The 20,153-nt window shown below is 41.7% G+C and overlaps 1 protein-coding gene across 11 annotated transcripts in view; it reads left to right on the forward strand.

The window, feature by feature from the left end:
• LOC132382284 (titin homolog) overlaps positions 1–20,153 on the forward strand; it is a 354,914-nt gene that overhangs the window by 248,915 nt on the left and 85,846 nt on the right. For all 11 annotated transcript variants that reach the window (XR_009508280.1, XM_059952393.1, XM_059952425.1 and 8 more), the window contains 2 exons: positions 5,933–6,117; positions 19,945–19,997. Coding sequence is in view for 10 of the 11 variants with exons in the window: in XM_059952393.1 (XP_059808376.1) it covers positions 5,933–6,117; positions 19,945–19,997 (238 nt within the window). In the remaining variant the exon portion in view is untranslated. The remainder of the gene's footprint in view (positions 1–5,932; positions 6,118–19,944; positions 19,998–20,153) is intronic.

Raw genomic sequence — 20,153 nt, forward strand, 5'->3', positions numbered from 1 at the left:
AGATTTCCTCATGTTAAGGTGGTAGTAGTGTTACTGAACTGGTAATGTTTAGGGTTGTGCAGGTTTCTTCAAAAGCTGAATGGTTGAAGGGGAGTAGCTGTTTTTGAACCTGGTGTTGTGAGACTTCTGTACTTCCTGCTTGATGACAGGTACAAGAAGATGGCATTGCCCAAAAAGTAGGGATCTTTAATGGATGTTGCCTTCTTGAGGCAGAGCCTCCTGTATTCAAACTACTTTTATCTCGCTCTACCCAATGTTCTGTCCAAATATACATTGCCAGAACATAGGTAATAGTTCTTTTATCTCTCTGAACATTTAATGCCAGTATTGCGGTTGAATTGTGCTTAGATAGGATATATACCACTTGGCAAAATCAATTTATTTAGTAATTGTGTTTCTTAGAGCACAATTACAGCTACCATCCTTAGTAAAATCAGGGCAATTTCTTCAAAAAGATTGTGCTTTCATTTGTGCACTTATCAAACATTATGGCTGCTCAGCTGTTCGGTGCTTGAGGTTGATATGAATTTGGGATGTTTATGCCAAAGAAGATGCCACGTATTTGGTGAATTCCTTTAAAGACTGCAACAAACATCCATGAACTAAGTAAATGATTTGTAGGCATGTGCAGGAGTACTCCCAGGGAAGCATGCAGGTACATGTTCTCTGTACAAGAAGACCTTGGAAACCATCACAGTTCCAGCTAGGTAAGATGCTTTTGAGGAGGTTTCTGTAATGACAGGAGTCCAGTCTGCAGATGTCTTCACAGTACAGAAAAAAGTCTGTGTGCATATGGCCAACTCCAGTGGACTGAGGAAATACTGGAGTTTGAGTGGCCTGCCTGGTACAGCAGTGAGCAGATGATCATGAGGTGTGACATAGGTCAACTGTAGTCTGGCATGATGTGAGGATAAGAAACTGAGAATTACTTCTGTGAGTGAAGCAGTGAAGGCACTTTTGCACGTTGTATTTAAAGTCAAGAATCGCAGTTGGAATATATGGGCGGTGACTCTTTAAATAGCACCATTCAGCGGAAATGGACAAAGTAGATGCTGGTTTGCTCGATGTATACATAAGTACAGTTGTTTTACTTGAAAATTTCTCTGCAGATGAATGTTGTATTCTAATACTGTTGATATGGATAATGGTGAAAAATTGTAAATATTGCAAAGAATGAGAAGACGTAATCCCAAATAGACACTTGTAGACCTGGGAAGCTGTGTAAAATTGCTCCACTGTGAAACATCAAAACCATGTTGGTTTTGGAGTTGTGTGAATGAATTTTTACCTTTATCTGTAAAAGGCTTTGACACTTTAAAGTTTACATTTTCTTAGACTGAGTTTCTCAGCATTTCTGAAATATGTTTCCCTTTGAGTAGACCAGTATCATATCACTTGGCTTCCTGTGCCTTTATCAACTTTAGAAGAAGGCAGTAGACCCTGGGCAAGAACATGGTCAGGCCAAGGCTGTGATCAGGTATGCAGCCATGTGATCCTAATGAAATCCAAAATGGGGTTTGGTGGGTATGTTACTAGTGGTAAGTGTCTCTTGATAATACTGTCAGTGGCACTCTCTGTCATTTTGCAGATGATTGAGAGTACACCAACTGGAGTGTGATTAGTGTGAGCTGGTTTATATTGTTCCTCTTTTTCTGAACTTTGTAGCTGTAGAATTTTCCATTTTGGTGTGTAGATACCAGTGTTGGAACTGTACTGGAATTGGCTTGGTTCTGGGTTGGTCCTCAGTACCACTGCCAGGAAGTTGTCTGTTCCATAGCCTTACTTTAAACAATGCTTCCAGCTTTCTTTTTCATATCAGAATGTAAGAATAGCTCTGTGGAATTCTGGTCCTGCCTCCAAAGTAGTTAATAGGTCTGACCACTTCAAGCTATATGCTTGGTCTCATGCAAATTTGGTTCCATTTGTATTTTTTTGGATAGTCACCAGCACCAAATAAATATTATTTTATAATAAGTCATTGTAGCATAGCATTTATGGTTACCTTTTAACTCAATCTCTATCAATGGTTCCCTATTTGTTCATCAGCATTTGCACATATTTTTATCCTTACAGATTTATTAATGTGAACACTTTGGATTCTGAAATATGGAATAGTGGTCTTTAGGTCATCTTCTGTTTCTCCCATAATCCAACAATTGATCAGCCACCCTTCGATTTTTTTGGCCCAATTAGTCCTTACCAACCATGATGGTCATTTAACTTGTCCCGATTTCCTGCATTTGGTCCATATTCCTCTAAACTCCGCTCCTACTTATACTTATCCAAAGCTTCTTAAGTAATACAGTTGCACCTGCCTCTACAGCCCTTTGCATGTTAAAGTTGCACATCAGGTCTTTTTTAAATCTTTACTCTATGACCCTAAATCTATTGCCTCTAGTTTTGGGCTCCCCTATCCTGGGAAAATGACTGTTACTAGCTACTGTATCTGTGCATCTCGTAGTTTTATGTGTTTTGCTAAGCTCACCCCTCATTCTCCTACATTCCAAGGACTAAATACCTAGCCTGGCCAACTTCTCCCTATAACTCAGGCCCTCTCATCTTAGCATTATCCTCGTGTCTTTTCTGCACTCTTTCTAATTTAACCTCATCTTTCCCATAACATTGTACACAAAGTGTGACCTCACTAACAACTTATGCAATATTATGTCCCGTTATATCCTCAATGGCTTGACTGATGCAAAACAACTTTTTCACTACCATGTGACACTGCTTTCAGCAAACTAGGCCCTTGTGCTCCTAGGTTCCTCTGCTCCATTATACTGCCCAGTGCCATCCCATTCACAGTACAAGTCCATGCTGACTTAATCTTTCCAAGTTGTCTCACCGCACAATCACCAGTATTAAAAATCATTTGCTACACTTCAGCTCACTTTCCTAAATGATTAAGATCCCAGTGTAGTCTACAATAACCTACTTCACTATCAACAATATCTCCTAATTATGTGTCAAACACAAACTTAATGATCAAGCCTTGTACATTTGCATCCAAATCACTTATAAATAATAGGTGTCCATACTGACCCTTGCAGTACACTGCTGGTCACCGGTCTCCATTCCAAGAAACTGTCTTTAGCCATCACATTCTGCTTTGTACTTCAAAGCCAATTTTGAATCCACCTAAATAGCTCTGTCTGGATTCCATGGGAACTAACCTTCCTGATCAGTCTGCCATGGGGGACCTTGTGGAAAGTGTCGCTGAAGTTCAAATAGACCATATCCATTGTCCTACCTTCATCTATGTTTTAGGTTACTTTGTCAAGCATGACTTCCCACTCACAAAGCCATGCTAATTCCTCCTGAACAGACTCTATCTATCCTAATGCTGGTAGCTGCAGTTCTTCAGAATTCTGGCCAGCAACTTCCCCACCACTGATGTCAGTGATCAGCTTGTAGCTTCTTGGCTTGTCCTTGCTAGCCTTTGTAAACAATGGAACAACTTCAGGAACTTCACCAATGGCTAACGATGAAGTAAATATCTCCACAAGAGACTCTGCAATCTCCTCTGCAGCCTCCCACAAAATCTAAGGGTACACTCAGTCAGACTCTGGGGATTAATCCAACATAATGCATTGTAAGACTACAAATACCTCCTCCATGGTAATGTGAATGACCTCCTAAACCTCTTCACTTGTTTTCCTTTCATCCTCAGTAAATGTCAAGAAGAAATATTTGTTAACAATCCCACCTGTCTCCTACAGCTCAAGATACAAGGGGTTCTACTGTTTCCCTAGCTACCAGTTCACTCTTATTATAGCCATGGAATTTTCTTTAACTGCTGAAGAAGATAGCACTAGCTAACATTCTCCACTAAACTACTACTTCCACTTCTTTTACATTTTCTTTTACTTTCAAATGTGGTTCTGCTACTTGGTGGGTGGTTTTCAGGCCGATTGAGCAATCTGGTGTCTCCGAGAAAATTCCGTGAGGCATCGAGTGAAGCATGCGGCATCAAGGTCAAGAAGCCTGAGGATGGGGCATGAGCCCGTGATCAACTCCATATCTTGCTGAATAAAGCACCTAGGAAGATTGAAATCATTGAGACAATTGCAGAAAGTGAGCAGATATTTGGCACCATCTCCTAGTCTCTCCCTCGCTGCTGCCAGTTTCTCTCTCCATCTCACTCGCTGCTCCCGAAGGAAGGTCGCTGTATTTGAATAAGCAATTTCTCCCTCAATGCTGTCAGAAAATGGCGCTGGAGCAAAGTTTAATCAACGCGGTGTGTGGATTGGACTCTGTGTTCACATTGTGATGTGATTCTGGTTTCTAATCGTTCCTTCATTTTGTTGCTATTTTGGGCGATTTTGAATTGGGGCAGCAACGCTGGATTGTTTTGATTTTGTGTTTTATATACTGCGTTTTTTGATTTTTTTGTTGCTATTTGCACGATTTGTTTTTCTTTTGTGGGTGGGAGGGTTGATGTTTTCTTTGAACAGAATCCATGATTTTTCTTTGTTTCATGGCTGTCTGTGAGGAAGATGAATCTCAGAATTGTATACTTTGATAATAAATGTACTTTGAATCTTTAACCTTACCTGCCAGATCCGTCTCACACCCTCTCTATGCCTTGCTTATTTCTTAAGTGTATTATCATTTTTTAGTCATCAAGGGATTTGCTCAGTCCTGATATTCTGAACCCTATGTATGCTTCCTTCCTCTTGTTCAGAACCTCAATATCTGCTATCAGTCAAGGTTCCCAAAACTTACCAGGCTTACCCTTCACCCTAACTGGAGCATGCTGCTCTTGGGTACTTGTCACATTCTTGAAAGCCTTCCACTTGCCATTTGTTCCTTTCCTTTCCTTTCAAAGAGACTCATCCAGTTGACCTCTGCAAGATCCTGCCTTTTTCTCCCAAAATTAGCCCTGCTTTGGTTTAGAGCCATAACCTTTAAACATAACCTATGCTGTTCCATTATTATCTTAAAATTAATAGTTAATTGTTTTTCGAGCCAAATTGCTCGACTGCCACTTCAGTTACTTAATCTGCCTCTTGTCCTGAGATCCTGTATGCATTCTTCCTGGAAGACCTCCCTATATATTGACTCAGGAACTTTCCTAGACACAGTTCATCAATTGCATCCTATCCAGGCCAGGCCCTTGGCATTCTAGGTGGTTCACTGAATACCAGGAAAATTGTCCCTTGTTCTGCCTGTGTCATTTGTACCAACAACCTTTGGCTAGTTACCCTCTTTGAACTTTCTTGGAGATACTCTTGGAAACTGGGAGGCAACATACATCCTGCCATCTGGATGTCTGATTCCAAAGTATGGACTCAAATCCCATCAGGACTACTGGGAAATATAAATTCAGTTAAATAATCTGAAATGATAATTGGTATCAGTAATGGTGATCTAATACAATAATTCCAGTCCACAACAAATTGGTTTTTCCTTGACTGCCCCTAACATAGCCAAGAAACCCACTCAAATTAGTCAGAAGTACTACAGCAAACCAGAATGAGAAATAATCTGTATTATGTATATTGACCTGTGCATTGACAACGACACAACTTGCACAGACCCCTGCATAAAATCTTCCTTGTGAGCATCTGGAAAAATCCCTTCTGCACCACAAGGACGGCGGTGATTAATAAAGAAGGGAACTGACAGTTTACCTAATATGGTTGGGAAATAAAAGTGGCCCTCGTGTACAATGTATGAATGTAAAGAATTCTGGACAACCATCAAACCTCTTTGAAGCAGATGCTGCAAGTGACAAGCTAGCTGATAGCTTAGAGCATTAAATCCATTCCTTTGTAATTGGCCCAAATGATGGTGGCAAATAGTTAGTGTTATTTGTCCAATACAGGTGGTTGGAATTGATAAGGAGACATACTGATCTTGACTAATTATGCAGTCTTACTTCAATGAAAATGTTGTTCATTTAATATGGTACTTTTTCTGTTTGCTTTAGGAGGGTGGGATTCCAACACAGAAAGGCACTGTGGATATGACCATGTTGATGACTGGGCGGGAGAGAGCAGAGTACATCCGCTGGAAGAAGGAGCGAGAACAGATTGATCAGGAAAGGTTGGCACGTCACAAGAATTCCAAAGGAGAATGGAAAAGGGCATGGGATGCAAACAAAACTGAGGACATGTAGGTGTCTTTCCTCCCCTCTACAGTACTTAGGAAGTTATCATTTTGTATTTATCGAAATATAATTACTTGGATAGTACAGCAGTTGTAATGAAGTTAAATTTTTACCTTGTCATTGCTGATATTTTCCACCATAATTTCAAAACTCAAAATTTTTATCGAAGTATGTACAGTGCATTCCAATTAATTGGGCCATTTGTTAATTGGGACAGTTGTTTATTTGGGAAAACTCTTAAAGAACAAAACAACTAATCAAGAAAGTGGCTGGGATTCCCTTCGCTTATTTGGGACACTATGCTGCTTAATTGGGACAGGAGACAGTTGCAGTTTCTAATTAGTATTAGTCGTGTGCACTCTGTGGCCATTAGATACTACATCATGCTTGGAGTGAACAATTTTTAAATAGCATCAATTGTGTGTGTTTGTGTTGAAAAAGCAGTGGTTTTGGTTATTGCTAGTTGATGAGAAATAGCAATAAAGCAATTCATAACAGTTTCTCTCACTATAGTTTCAAGCATTCAGGCTTGGAAATGCTTGAAACAGTTGGGTGTGAAAATGAAACGATTTCACTACTTCAATGACTTAGGATCTACAAAGAATTTGAAGCATCTTGAATATCACCCTTGGTCCCCACCAGACATTCAGCTCTCACCTGTGGCTCCAAGTAGCTGTTTGCATGCATCAGCGGCCACACCCTGGTGCACCACTTCTACAGGCAGGTTACATGAGGTGAAGGTAGCCAGTAGGTCTCGTACCCCTATGAAATAGGACCATGTCTGTCCTAGCATGTGAAGTCAACTCTGGTGGACTGGGCAGATGACATCTACAGTGAGATGAGATCGAACGGCCAGGAAGGCAGTTCTGCATTGCTCTGTGGCAAGTGTAGGGCAGGACAAAGCACAGTAGAAGTCATGATCATCTACAACCCAGTTGTGATGACCACTTGTACTACTGGACCTGGACTTTTGAGGTCAAGAGAGAGCCCCAGTGCAGGGCTTTTTCACTCTTAAAAACTCTTCTACACAGGTTTCCTATTCACCATACAATGGACAACCACCTGTATAATGGTAGTTTGTCTTTTTTAAAAAAATATCTTTATAACTATTTGCATGAAACTTCAGCTAAATGGGCAGCTGCTTAATTGGGCCAAAATGTATTAGTCCCGATGTTCCAATTAACTGGAATCCACTGTACACCACGTACAACCTTAAAATTCATCTTCATGCTGGCACTCACAAAAAAAAGGAACACAATAGCATCCACGAAAAATGACACACAACAAAAACTGAGAAACATCCAAAGTACAAAAGAGGACAAATCATGCAAGTAGTAAAAAAAGTCTTTAAAAATACCTCGAATGTGAACTGCAGATTTCCAAAAGTGAGTACACAGCTGCAGAGTCTGTTCAGCACTGAGACAAGTGAAACTGGTCCAGGATCCTGATGTCTGCAGGGCGACAAATGCTCCCGAACCTGGTGACAAAGGACTCAAGCCTCCTGCACTCTGATAGTAGTAGCAAGAAGAGGAGGAAATGGGTCAAACACAGACAGACAATACTGAATACCAGTTCATTTTTCACTCTCAAGTCTTGAATCTTTATTCTGGACTGAAGTCTGCCTCAGCGATGGCTGTACCTGCATTCTTGAGCCAAGTTTGATGAAACCTTCCAAAGGTCGTAAAATCACTAGTACATTACCACACGGTAGGCTTATTCAGAAAGTCAGAAGGCATGGGATCCAGGGAAGTTTGGCCAGGCGGATTAAGTATTGGCTTGCCTGCAGAAAGCAGAGGGTCATGGTGGAGGGAGTACATTTGACTTTTCATGATTTTTATTAACGACCTGGATGTGGGGGTAGAAGGGTGCGTTGGCAAGTTTGCAGATGACACAAAGATTGGTGGTGTTGTGGATAGTGTTGAGGATTGTCGAAGATTGCAGAGAGACAAAGTAAATAGCAGGATACTTGGTAGTGTGGAGGAGCAGAGGGATCTGGGGGTATATGTCCACAGATCCCTGCAACTTGCCTCACAGGTAGATAGGGTAGTTAAGAAAGCTTATGGTGTGTTAGCTTTCATAAGTCGAGGGATAGTGTTTAAGAGTTGCGGGGTAATGATGTAGCTTTCAAACTCTGATTAGGCCACACTTGGAGTACTGTGTCCAGTTCTGGTCGCCTCACTATAGGAAGGATGTGGAAGCATTGGAAAGGGTACAGAGGAGACTTACCAGGATGTTGCCTGGTTTTGAGAGTATGCATCATGATCAGATGTTAAGGGAGCTAGGGCTTTACTCTCTGGAGAGAAGGAGGTTGAGAGGAGGTATACAAGATATTAAGAGGAATAGATAGAGTAGACACTTAACATTATTCCTATTGAGAATTGGGATAAAATTCTTCAATTAGTTAATACATCATCTATATGTGCCAAACATTCACTAATACAGTTTAAGGTTGTGCACAGGGCACATATGTCCAAGGATAAATTGGCTCATTTTTATTCCTATATAAATCCTATTTGTGATAGATATCAATCTGAAATAGCGTCTTTAACTCATATGTTCTGGTCGTGTCCGTTTTTGGAAAAATATTGGAAAGATATTTTCGATATTATCTCTGTGATATTGAACATTGATTTACAACCCCATCCTATTACTGCAATCTTTGGTTTACCAATGATGGACTCTCTTCATTTATCTTCTTCCGCTTGTCGAATGATTGCATTTCTTACACTAATGGCTAGAAGATCTATTTTGTTGAATTGGAAGGAAATTAATCCTCCTACTGTATTTCATTGGTTTTCTCAAACTATGTTATGTTTGAATTTAGAAAAAATTAAAAGTGGTGTATTTGACACTTCTACTAAATTTGAAAAGATATGGAGACCATTTATTCAATATTTTCATATGATGTAATATGACCCTGTTCCAAGCCTATTTGATTTTCCAGTTTTGTTTTCATATATGTCGAGAGGATCGGAGTTGACGACACTGATGATTTTGTATTTTTGTGAGATATTATAAACAGCCCTTTTTTTTCTCTTTATTATTTTTTCTTTTTTTTCTTTTTTTTATTTTTTCCCTCTATTAGTTATTAGATTTTAGATTAGTTTTTTTTTTGCATAATAATTTTTTTTGTTTCCTTTTTCTTTTTTCTTTTTTTAATTCTATGTTATGATACACCTAGGTTTGCCTTGTTTATTTGTATATTGTATCATTTATGATGTGGGAATACTCATTTATACTGTAATCATTGTTTTTGTATTCTTTTATAGTTAGTTGAAATATGTACGTTTGTAATCCCATTATCTATGTACCAATTTTATTTTGTTGTTATTAATAATGGTAATAAAAAGATGGAAAAAGAAAGATAGAGTAGACAGCTAGTGCCTCTTCCCCACTGCTCAATACAAGAGGACATGGCTTTAAGATAAAGGGAGGAAAGTTCAAGGGGGATATTAGAGGAAGGTTTTTTACTCAGAGTGGTTGTTGCGTGGAATGAACTGCCTGTCTTAGTGGTGGAGGCAGATACACTAGTGGTTTAAGAGACTACTGGACAGGTATATGGAGGAATTTAAGGTGGAGGGTTATATGGGGGGGGGCAGGGTTTAAGGTTTGGCACAACATTGTGGGCCGAATGGCCTGTACTGCGCTGTATTGTTCTGTTCTATTTAGTCATTTCAAAAGGACATTTCTTAAGGGGAAGTTACAGGCTGCGGATTGCGTTGATTATACATCAGAAGAAATATATTTAGTAGTTTAGTGAAGTGTCAATAAAATTTTGCTATATGTCACCATCGTCGTCTTGGGAAAATGAGTTAAACTGGCAGTCCCAGAATCAACGAACAGAAACTTATGGTTATGATACATAAATGGAAAAAGGGAGTTAAATTGATTCACTCCAAAATCATATGCAGATTTTTTCAATGTGTGATCAACCTGCAACAGTTGAGCTTAATGCAGATATTAGATCAATTTTGTGCTATATGTAAAATGTCTTGACACAGGCGGCACTTTGTTTATTGTTCAGCACCTGCATGCTTCAGGAGAAAATAGCTGGTGCTCTTTTGCATTTAAAATTGGTCTTAAAGAGAAGATCCATTTTGGCTGGTGCAGGGTATCTGTTTAATTTCAGAGGTGAATTTAAACCGTGGTAAGAGTGAAGAATGACTGATGTAAGTATGTACAAAGTAAGAGCAGAAGTGAATTATGGCTTCAACCCTGTCAATAAGATGCTCCACCTCAAATCTACTTTCTCACTCTCACTTGATCCCTTTAGAGTCCAAAAGTCTATTGAAACTTGTCTTGAATGTATTTAATGACTAAACATTCACTACCCTTCAAGTGGGGCATTTCAGATTTGCAACTATCTGATGGAGAAATTTGAAACCAAATAGTTGATTCTGAGACTATAACTTCTAGTTCTAATTTCCCCAGAAGAGGGATACAGTCCCTTACCAGCATAAAGAGCGGTTGTCGGCTTTTCAGGTATTGGGTTGAAAGGCTTGGAAAGGAGGTGTTTTCCCATATGTAGACATGAGAGACTGCACATAGTGGAATCTGAAGCAAAATCCAACTGCTGGAAGAATTCAATGAGTCAGGCAGCATCTGTGGAGGCAACATGGTGGTTGATGTTTCAGGTCAAGACTTTGTATCAGTCTCCCGAGAGTTGTTTAACTTGTGAATTCTTCTATGATTTTCTCTATCTCTGGAAACTGAAGGGAGTGGAGGATGAATAAACTTCTCTTGATACATGATGAGTAGACAACAAGAATAGATAGCTGCAGAAGATAAAACCAAAAATAACAGAGAGACCCAGAAAGCCATAGAGAAAGAGGGATTTCAAAAGAAGTGAATGGGAGCAGTTGGGACATTCTGTGCCCCACATTTCCTGAGGAGATGTTGGATTGTAAGTAATTTGGCATTTGGAAGAAGCCAATTAAAAGAAGTTAGGTTTAAGCATAGTGGCCAATGTATGAGTTGGCCAGTGTTAGAGTGGGGAGTTGAAGCTTTGGCTCAAGAGGCTTAGGCTTAGGTAAGAAGATTTTACCTTCCCCCCCCCCCCACTTCCCCCCTTTCTCCTTGGGTTCTGGGAACATAGGGAGACCTCCAGCATCCTTGATGACTACACCTGCAAAAAGTACATTAAGGAGTTAGAACTGGATAAACTCTCAATCATTTGGGAAGCTGAGAGATTGATAGACAGGACATGCAAGGAAGTAGTTGCACCCAAGGTAAGCACAAAGTACACTGCAGATGCTGTGGTCAAATCAACACGTACAAAAGCTGGATGAACTCAGCAGGTCGGGTAGCATCCTTTGAATTGTGCAGTCAACGTTTCGGGCCGAGACCCTTTGTCGGGACTGAAGAAGGAGGGGGCAGGGGCCCTATAAAGAAGGTGGGGGGAGTGTGGAAAACCAATCAGGAAAGATCAAGGGGTGGGGGAGGGGAAGGGGATAGGCAGGAGAGGTGAAGAAGGAATGTAAGGGGAAAGCACTATGGGTAGTAGAAGAAGACAGAATCATGAGAGAGGTGGTAGGCAGCTAGAAGAGGAGGCAGAGTGAAAGTGGGATGGTGGAAGGGAGAGGGAGGGAATTACCGGAAGTTGGAGAATTTGATGTTCATACCAAGGGGCTGGAGACTACCCAGACAGTATATGAGATGTTGCTCCTCCGACCTGAGTTTGGCCTCATCATGGCAGTAGAGGAGGCCGTGTATGGACATATCCAAATGGGAATGTGAAGCAGAGTTGAAGTGGGTGGCAACCGGGAGATCCTGTCTGTTGTGGCGGACGGAGCGGAGGTGCTTGACAAAGCGGTCCCCCAATCTGCGTCGGGTCTCGCCGATATAGAGGAGGCCACACTGGGAGCACCGGATGCAACAGATTACCCCAACAGACTCAGAAGTGAAGTGTTGCCTTACCTGGAAGGACTGTTTGGGGCCCATAATGGTGGTAAGAGAGGAGGTGTAACACTTACGCTTGCAGGGATAAGTACCAGGTGGGAGATCTGTGGGGAGGGACGTGTGGACCAGGCAGTTCCAGAGGGAACGATCCCTGCAAAAAGCAGAAAGGGGTAGAGGGGAAAAGATGTGCTTAGTGGTGGGTCCTGTTAAAAGTGGCGGATGTTGCGGAGGATAATATGCTGGATCCGGAGGCTGGTGGTGTGGTAGGTGAGGACAAGGGGAACATGATCCCTGTTGTGGTGACGGGAGGATGGGATGAGGGCAGAAGTGCAGGAAATGGAGGAGATGTGGGTGAGGGCATCATTGATGACGGCAGAAGGGAAACCACAATTCGTAAAGAAAGAGGACATTTGAGATGTCCTGGAATTGAAAGCCTCATCCTGGGAGCAGATGCGGCGGAGACGGAGGAACTGCGAATAGGGAATAGCTTTTTTACATTTGGCAGGGTGGGAAGAGGTATAATCAAGGTAGTTATGGGAGTCAGTGGGTTTATAGAAGGTGTCAGTGGACAGTCTGTCTCCAGAGATGGAGATCGAGAAAGGGGAGAGAAGTGTCCAAGATGGACCAAGTGAATTTGAGGGCTGGGTGAAAGTTAGAGGCAAAGTCGATGAAATTGACGAGCTCAGCATGGGTGCAGGAAGCAGCACCAATGTAGTCGTCAATGTAGTGAAGGAAAAATTGAGGAGCAGTACCAGTATAGATTCGGAGCATAGTCTGTTCCACATAACCCACGAAGAGGCAGGCATAGCTAGGGCCCATGCAAGTGCTACACCCTTGGTCTGAAGAAAGTGGGAAGAGCTGAAAGAGAAGTTATTAAGTGGGAGTACTAGTTCCGCCAACCGGAGGAGTGTGGTGGTGGTGGGGAACTAGTGAGGTCTATTGTCAAGAAAGTAGCGGAGGGCTTTGAGGCCTTCTTGATGGGGAATTGAAATGTATAAGGATTGGACATCCATGGTGAAAATGAAGTGGTCGGGACCGGGGAACTGGAAGTTATTGAAGAGGTGGAGGACATGGGATGTAACCCGGATGTAGGTGGGGAGGGACTGAACTATGGGTGACAAAATCAAGTCAAGTCAAGTCAACTTTTTAATGTCATTTCGACCATAACTGTGGGTACAGTGCATGGTAAAAATGAGACAACGTTTTTCAGGACACAGTACAAAAAACTAGACTGAACTACGTAATTAAAAAAACACAGAGAAAGCTACAGCAGACTGCATAAAGTGCACAAAAACAGTGCAGGCATTACAATAAATAATAACCAGGACAGTAGGGCAAAGTGTCAGTCCAGGCTTTGGGTATTGAGGAGTCTGATAGCTTGGGGGAAGAAGCTGTTACATAGTCTGGTCGTGACAGCCCAAATGCTTTGGAGCCTTTTCCCAGACAGCAGGAGGGAGAAGAGATTGTATGAGAGGTGCATGGGATCCTTCATAATGCTTTGTGGATGCAGCGTGTAGAGTAAATGTCCGTGATGGCAGGAAGAGAGACCCCGATGATCTTCTCAGCTGACCTCACTATCCATTGGCAGTGATGCAGTTGCTCAGGATGCTCTCAATACAACCCCTGTAGAATGTGATGATGATGGGGGGGTGGGAGATGGACTTTCCTCAGCCTTCGCAAAAAGTAGAGATGCTGCTGGGCTTTCTTTTGCTATGGAGCTGGTGTTGGAGTCCAAATGGAGTCCAGGTAGGCAGATACAAGTTCAATGGAGCAGGAGCAGGCCGAAACTATAGGCCTACCAGGACAGTCAGGCTTGTGGATCTTGGGGAGGAGGTAAAACCGAGCAGTGCAGGGTATGGGAATTATGAGTTTTTTAGCTGAGGATGGAAGGTCTCCGGAGTTGATAAGGGCAGTGATGGTACGGGAGACAATTGTTTTTTGGTGGAGGTCCTGTTCCAGGGGTAAGTAAGAGGAGGTGTCAGAGAGCTGCCGTTTGGCCTCAGTGAGGTAGAGGTTCGTCTGCCAGACTACTACGGCACCACCTTTGTCTGCAGGTTTGATGTTGAGGTTAGGGTTAGTGTGGAGAGCAGTGCGTTCAGAGGGAGTGAGGTTGGAACAGGAAAGAGGAGTGGTGAGGTTGAGATGGTTGATGTCTCGGCGACAGTTAGAGATGAAAAGATCAAGTGCAGGTAGAAGGCCTGGTGGGGGTGTCCAGGAGGAAGAGGAGGGTTGAAGACGGGAGAAGGGGTCATCAATAGGGGGAGGGGAATCCTTGTTAAAGTAGTAGGCGATGGAAGAAGAGTTCAGGTGCAGGTCCCAAGGTGCAGGACACAGATGACTGATGGGAGAGGGAAGGGGGATAGGCAGCCAGTGCAGAGTACTCTTGTGCTTGTTCCCCTTCATAACAAGGTACTCTGCTAACAAGGATGACCTCGCAGAGGACAGCCACAGAGGACAGGTTTCTGGCACTGTCTGATTCAGTGGCTCAGAAGGGAAGGGAGAAGAGGTGAGCTGTAGTGATAGGAATTTCAATAGAAAGAACAGGAGATTCTGTGGACTTGAATGAAATTTCCACATGGAATGGTGTCTCCTGGGTTCCAGGGTCAGAGATATCTTGGATTAAATCCACAGCATTCTTAAGTTGGAGGGTAAGCACCCAGAGGCTGTTCTACGTCGGTACCATGAAATGGGTAGGATAGTCTTGCAAAGTGACTTCAGGGGATTTGGTGCAAGGTTAAATGACATGACTTCCAGGGTTGTGATCTCAGGATTGCTACCCATGCCACATGCTAGTGAGGCCTGAAATAAGAAAATCATGTGGCTAAGGTGATGGTGCAGGAGGGAGGGCTTTAGATTTCTGAATCATTGGGCTCTCTTGCAGGGAAGACAAAATCTGTACAGCCTGGAGGTTTACATCTGAACTAGAGGGAGATAATACCCGTGGGAGCAAGTGGTGCATATCACTAGACCTGGTTATGTGACCAGGCAGACAATTTTGAAGAGTACTGATAATAGCTGGGGTTACCCCTCTTGTAAAGGGACTGCCCAGAAGAAGGAAGTGGCAAACCACCTGTGTAGAGAAATTTGCCAAGAACAGTCCTGATCAAAGAGACCATGATTGCCCACATCATACAACACAGCACATAATGATAGTGATTTTAATGCAAAGAGTATTGTAGTAAAGGCGGATGAGCTTAGGACATGGATCTGCACATAGAATTATGACATTGTATCCATTAAAGAGACTTTGTTACAGGAAGGGCAGGACTGTCAGCCCAGTGTTCTGGTATTTTGTTGTTTTAGATGTGATAGAGGGGGAGGGATTAAAAAGGGGGTGTATGGCATTACTAGTCAAGAAAATGTCACGGCTGTACTCAGATCTTATTTACTGATTTTATGTGGGTGGAACTGAGGAATAAGAAAAGGATAACCAAATTAATGGGATTTTATATAGACCACACAATTGTCAGTGGGATTCAGAGGAGCCAATTTGCCTCTTTAAGAAGCCGCAAGTGAAAGAAGGGTCTGGCTGTGCACTTAGGAAATCCGAGGTTCTCGACTCCCAATGCCAACTATCTTGCTGGCAAACAAATAGTCTCTGGTAAGTAAAATTGACGATCTTAGAGCTAGAGTGTTGTATCAGAGGGACGTTAGGAATGCTTATGTCCTCTGTTTTCCAAAATCTAGGTTAACCCCTTCCATGCCAGACACAGTGATTCAAATAGACAGGTTCACAATACACAGTCAAGATAGGTCGGTCAAGTTTCTCAAAAGCAGAGGTGGAGATGTATCTCACAATCAACTCCTTGTGGTGTATTAATGCGTCGGTGACGTCCCAATATTGAGATAGATAGATACTTTATTCATCCCCAAGGGGAAATTCAACATTTTTCCAGTGTCCCATACACTTATTGTAGCAAAACTAATTACATACAGTATTTAACTCAGTATAAATATGATATGCATCTAAAATCACCCTCCCAAAAAGCATTAATTAATAGCTTTTAAAAAAAGTTCTTAAATAGTTTACTAAAGTGCATTAAGTGGTAACTTAAGCTCAGTCCTAACCCCGGCACTTTAACATGTCTTGCTCCTGGTGGTTGAATTGTAGAGCCGAATGGTGTTGGGGGGTAATGATCTCTTCATCCTGTCTGAGGAGCATTGCATTGACAGCAACCTGCCGCTGAAGCTGCTTCTCCATCTCTGGATGGTGCTGTGCCGAGGATGTTCAGGGTTTTCCATGATTGACCGTAGCCTACTCAGCGCCCTCCGCTCTGCCACCGATGTCATACTCTCCAGTTCTGTGCCCACGACAGAGCCCGCCTTCCTTACCAGCTTATTAAAACGTGAGGTGTCCCTCTTCTTAATGCTGCCTCCCCAGCACGCCACCACAAAGAAGAGGGCGCTCTCCACAACTGACCGATAGAACATCTTCAGCATCTCACTACAAACATTGAATGATGCCAGCCTTCTGAGGAAGTACAGTCGACTCTGTGCTTTCCTGCACAGGGCATCTGTGTTAGCAGTCCAGTCTAGCTTCTCGTCTAACTGCACTCCCAGATACTTGTAGGTCTTAACCTGCTCCACACATTCTCCATTAATGATCACTGGCTCCATATGAGGCCTAGGTCTCCTAAAGTCCACCATCATCTCCTTGGTCTTGGTGATATTGAGATGCAGGTAGTTTGAGTTGCACCATATCACAAAGTCCTGTATCAGTTTCCTATACTCTTCCTCCTGACCATTCCTGACACACCCCACTATGGCCATGTCATCAGCGAACTTCTGCACGTGGCAGGACTCTGAGTTATATTGGAAGTCTGATGTGTACAGGGTGAACAGGACCGGAATTGCTCACCAGACCTGGAATATCTCAATTAAGTGCTGGCTATTTTACCTGCCGTGGGAGATTTCAGTGATCTTTTTGCTAGTGGTGTATATTCCACCTCTGGCTAATGTCAAACAGGCTTTAGATGAACTGAGTGATGTAACCAAGAGGAATGAAACAGTGCACCCTGATATATTCCCCTAACTCGGCCAGCTTGATAATTATTACCAACAATTCAGCTGTGGTGCCAGAGGAAATAACTCATTGGATCACTTTTACACTAAGATCAAGAGTGCCTACTGTGCTATCCCACATCCACATTTTGGAAAGTTTGATCACCTGGCGGTACTTCTACTCTCTGAGCATAGGCAGAGACTGAAGATTGTAGCACTGGTAGTGAGGACCAAGAATGTATGGACAAGGGAAGCACAGGAGCACCTACAGGACTGCTTTGAATCGGTGGACTGGATTATGTTCAGGGAGTCATCTTGGAATCTGGATGAGTATGCCACAGTTGTCACCGAATTCATTAAAACCTGTGCGGATGAGTGTGTACCTAAGAAAACTTGCTGTACATTCCCAAACCAAAAGATATAGATGAACCAGGAACTTCTAGCTTGCCAAGGGCTAGATCTGTGGCATTTAAGTCTGGTGATCTAGGTCTGTAAAGAAAACCAGGTATGATTCATGGAGGGCTATTTCAAGAGCCAAGAAACAGTTTCAGGAGAGAATAGAGGTGACATTGGATGCATGTCAATTCTGGCAGGGTTTGCAGGCCATTATTCCTACAAAGCAAAACCCAACATCATGAAGAGAAACCATTGTTTGCAGAGTTTCAGATGGTGACAAAAGGGCGTGCAGGAGTGAAGTATATCAGTTAGTTGAGTGGTGTCACAGCAACAACCTTGCACTCAACATCAGCAAGATCAAAGAGCTGATTATAAATTTCAGGAAGGGTAAGGCGAGGAAACATAAACCAATCCTCATACAGGGATAGGAAGTGGAGAGAGTGAGCAATTTCAAGTTCCTAGGTGTCAATATTTCTGAGGACCTAACCTGATGCAGCTACAAAAAAGGCAAGACAGCAGCTATATTTCATTAGGAGTTTGAGGAAATATGGTTTGTCAACTAAAGCACTTGGAAACTTCTACAAATGTACGATGGAGAGCATTCTGACTGACTGCATCACTGTCTGGTGGGGGACTACTGCTGAAGATTGAAATAAGTTCCAGGACCTTGTAAAATTAGTCAGCTCTATCATGGGTACCAGCCTCCATAGTATCCAAGACATCTTTAAGGAGAGGAAGGTGGCGTCCATCATTAAGGATTCCCACCACCCAGGACAAGCCCTTTTCACACTGTTACTGTTGGGAAGGAGTACAGAAGCCTGAAGGCATACATCAGTGATTCAGGAACAGCTTCTTCCCCTCTGCCATCTGATTTCTAAATGGACATTGAACCCATGAACACTACCTCACTACTTTATTTGTTATTATGCACTAACTTATTTTAACTTAACTATTTAATAGACATTGTATATATATATATAAAATAATGTAATGTAACTCAATAATGAAACTCATTTTTTCTCTATTTATTTATCATGTATTTCATAGTACTGTTGTCGTGAAGTTAACAAATTTCACAACATACTGTATACCAATGATATTATATCTGATTCTGATTCAGTTGCAAGAAACATAAGGTTGTGATAGTAGGTGATTTTAATTTTCCACATATTGATTGAGACTTCCATACTGTAAAAAGACTAGATGAGATAGAGTTTGTCAAACATGTTCAAGAAAGTTACCTTAATCAATACATAGAGATCCCAAAAAAGGCGAGTGAGATACTAGATCTCCCATAGGGGAATGAGGCAGGGCAGGTGACAGAAGTTTGTGTAAGGGAATACTTTGCATCTAGTGATCATAATGCCTTTAGTTTCAAGATAATTGTGAAGAAGTATAAGTCTGGTCTTCAGGTGGAGATCCTAAATTGGAGAAAGGCCAATCTTGATGGTATTAGAAAGGATCTGGTAAGAGTAGATTGGGGCAGGTTGTTTCCTGGCAAGTGGGAGGCCTTCAAAGGTGACATTTTGCGAGTACAGATTTTGTATATTCCTCTCAGTGTAAAAGGAATGGGAAATAGGTTTAGAGAGGCTTTTTTTTTGAGAGACATTGAGGCCCTGATTAAGAAGAAGAAGGAGATATAGGCAGGCAGGAACAAATGAGATACTTGAGGTGTATAAGAAATACAAGAAAGCACTTAAGGAAAGCAGGAGGACTAAAAGAAGGAATAGAGTTGCTGTAGCAGACAAGGTGAAGGAGATACTAAAGGCATTTACAGAAATATTAAGAGCAAAAGGATAGGAAGGGACAAAATTGGTTCACTTGAAGATCCGAATGGTCATCTATGCATGGAGCTCAAAGAGATACTAAATGAATATTTTTGCATCTGTGTTTATTTGGGAGATGGATAAAGTCTATAGAAGTAATGTAAAACAGCACTGAGGGAATGGACCATATACAGATTACAGAGGCAAAGATGTTTGCCATCTAATGTGCAAAGACAAAAACTATGTGAATACAAAAAAGAAAAAAAAACAATAGTAATCATAAATAAATAAGCAATATATATCAAGATCACGAGTTGTAGAGTCTGGATATCAATGATCTGGATAGTAATGTAGTAAAATGTATCAGCAAATATGCAGATTACACCAAGACTGGATGCGTCATGGAAGGCTATCAAAGCTGGACCAGCTGGAAAAATGGGCTGAAAATGGCAGATGGAATTTAATGCAGACACGCGTGAGGTGTTGTAATTTGATACCTTTAAGAAGCTCATTTATAATCAAAGTATCTTGCAACTATTAATTTTCTTCTTTCATTGTTTTGAATATTTCGATCTGAATAAAATGAAGAATGTTTTAATGCTGAAATTTCACCAAAATTGAGAACTGAATTTGGTTTTATATAATCTCATTAATACACAGAACTGTGCCATTGGATTCCTTTCCAGGTGCAAAGTTAACAATGACTATTCATATGGGAGTGTTAAAAGTGAGGAATGCACATACAATAACCACTGCATTTTTTTTAACCAGGTTTCAAGGAGATTTTGCTGTGGAAAATGAGCTTGGCTTTCAGAAGAGAAAAGGTTAGTTTTTAAGCAGTACAAAGGCAGTATATTGTAAAATATCATGATCAACCTCTGGTTAATTTTACATTTTAAGTTTAAGGATCATAATACCTCAGGTTTGTGATTTTTTTGAGACTGAATTCTTTAATCATAGGATAGATAGATAAAATATTG

This window comes from Hypanus sabinus, chromosome 2 (genome assembly GCF_030144855.1).
Source record: "Hypanus sabinus isolate sHypSab1 chromosome 2, sHypSab1.hap1, whole genome shotgun sequence".
NCBI lineage: Eukaryota > Metazoa > Chordata > Chondrichthyes > Myliobatiformes > Dasyatidae > Hypanus > Hypanus sabinus.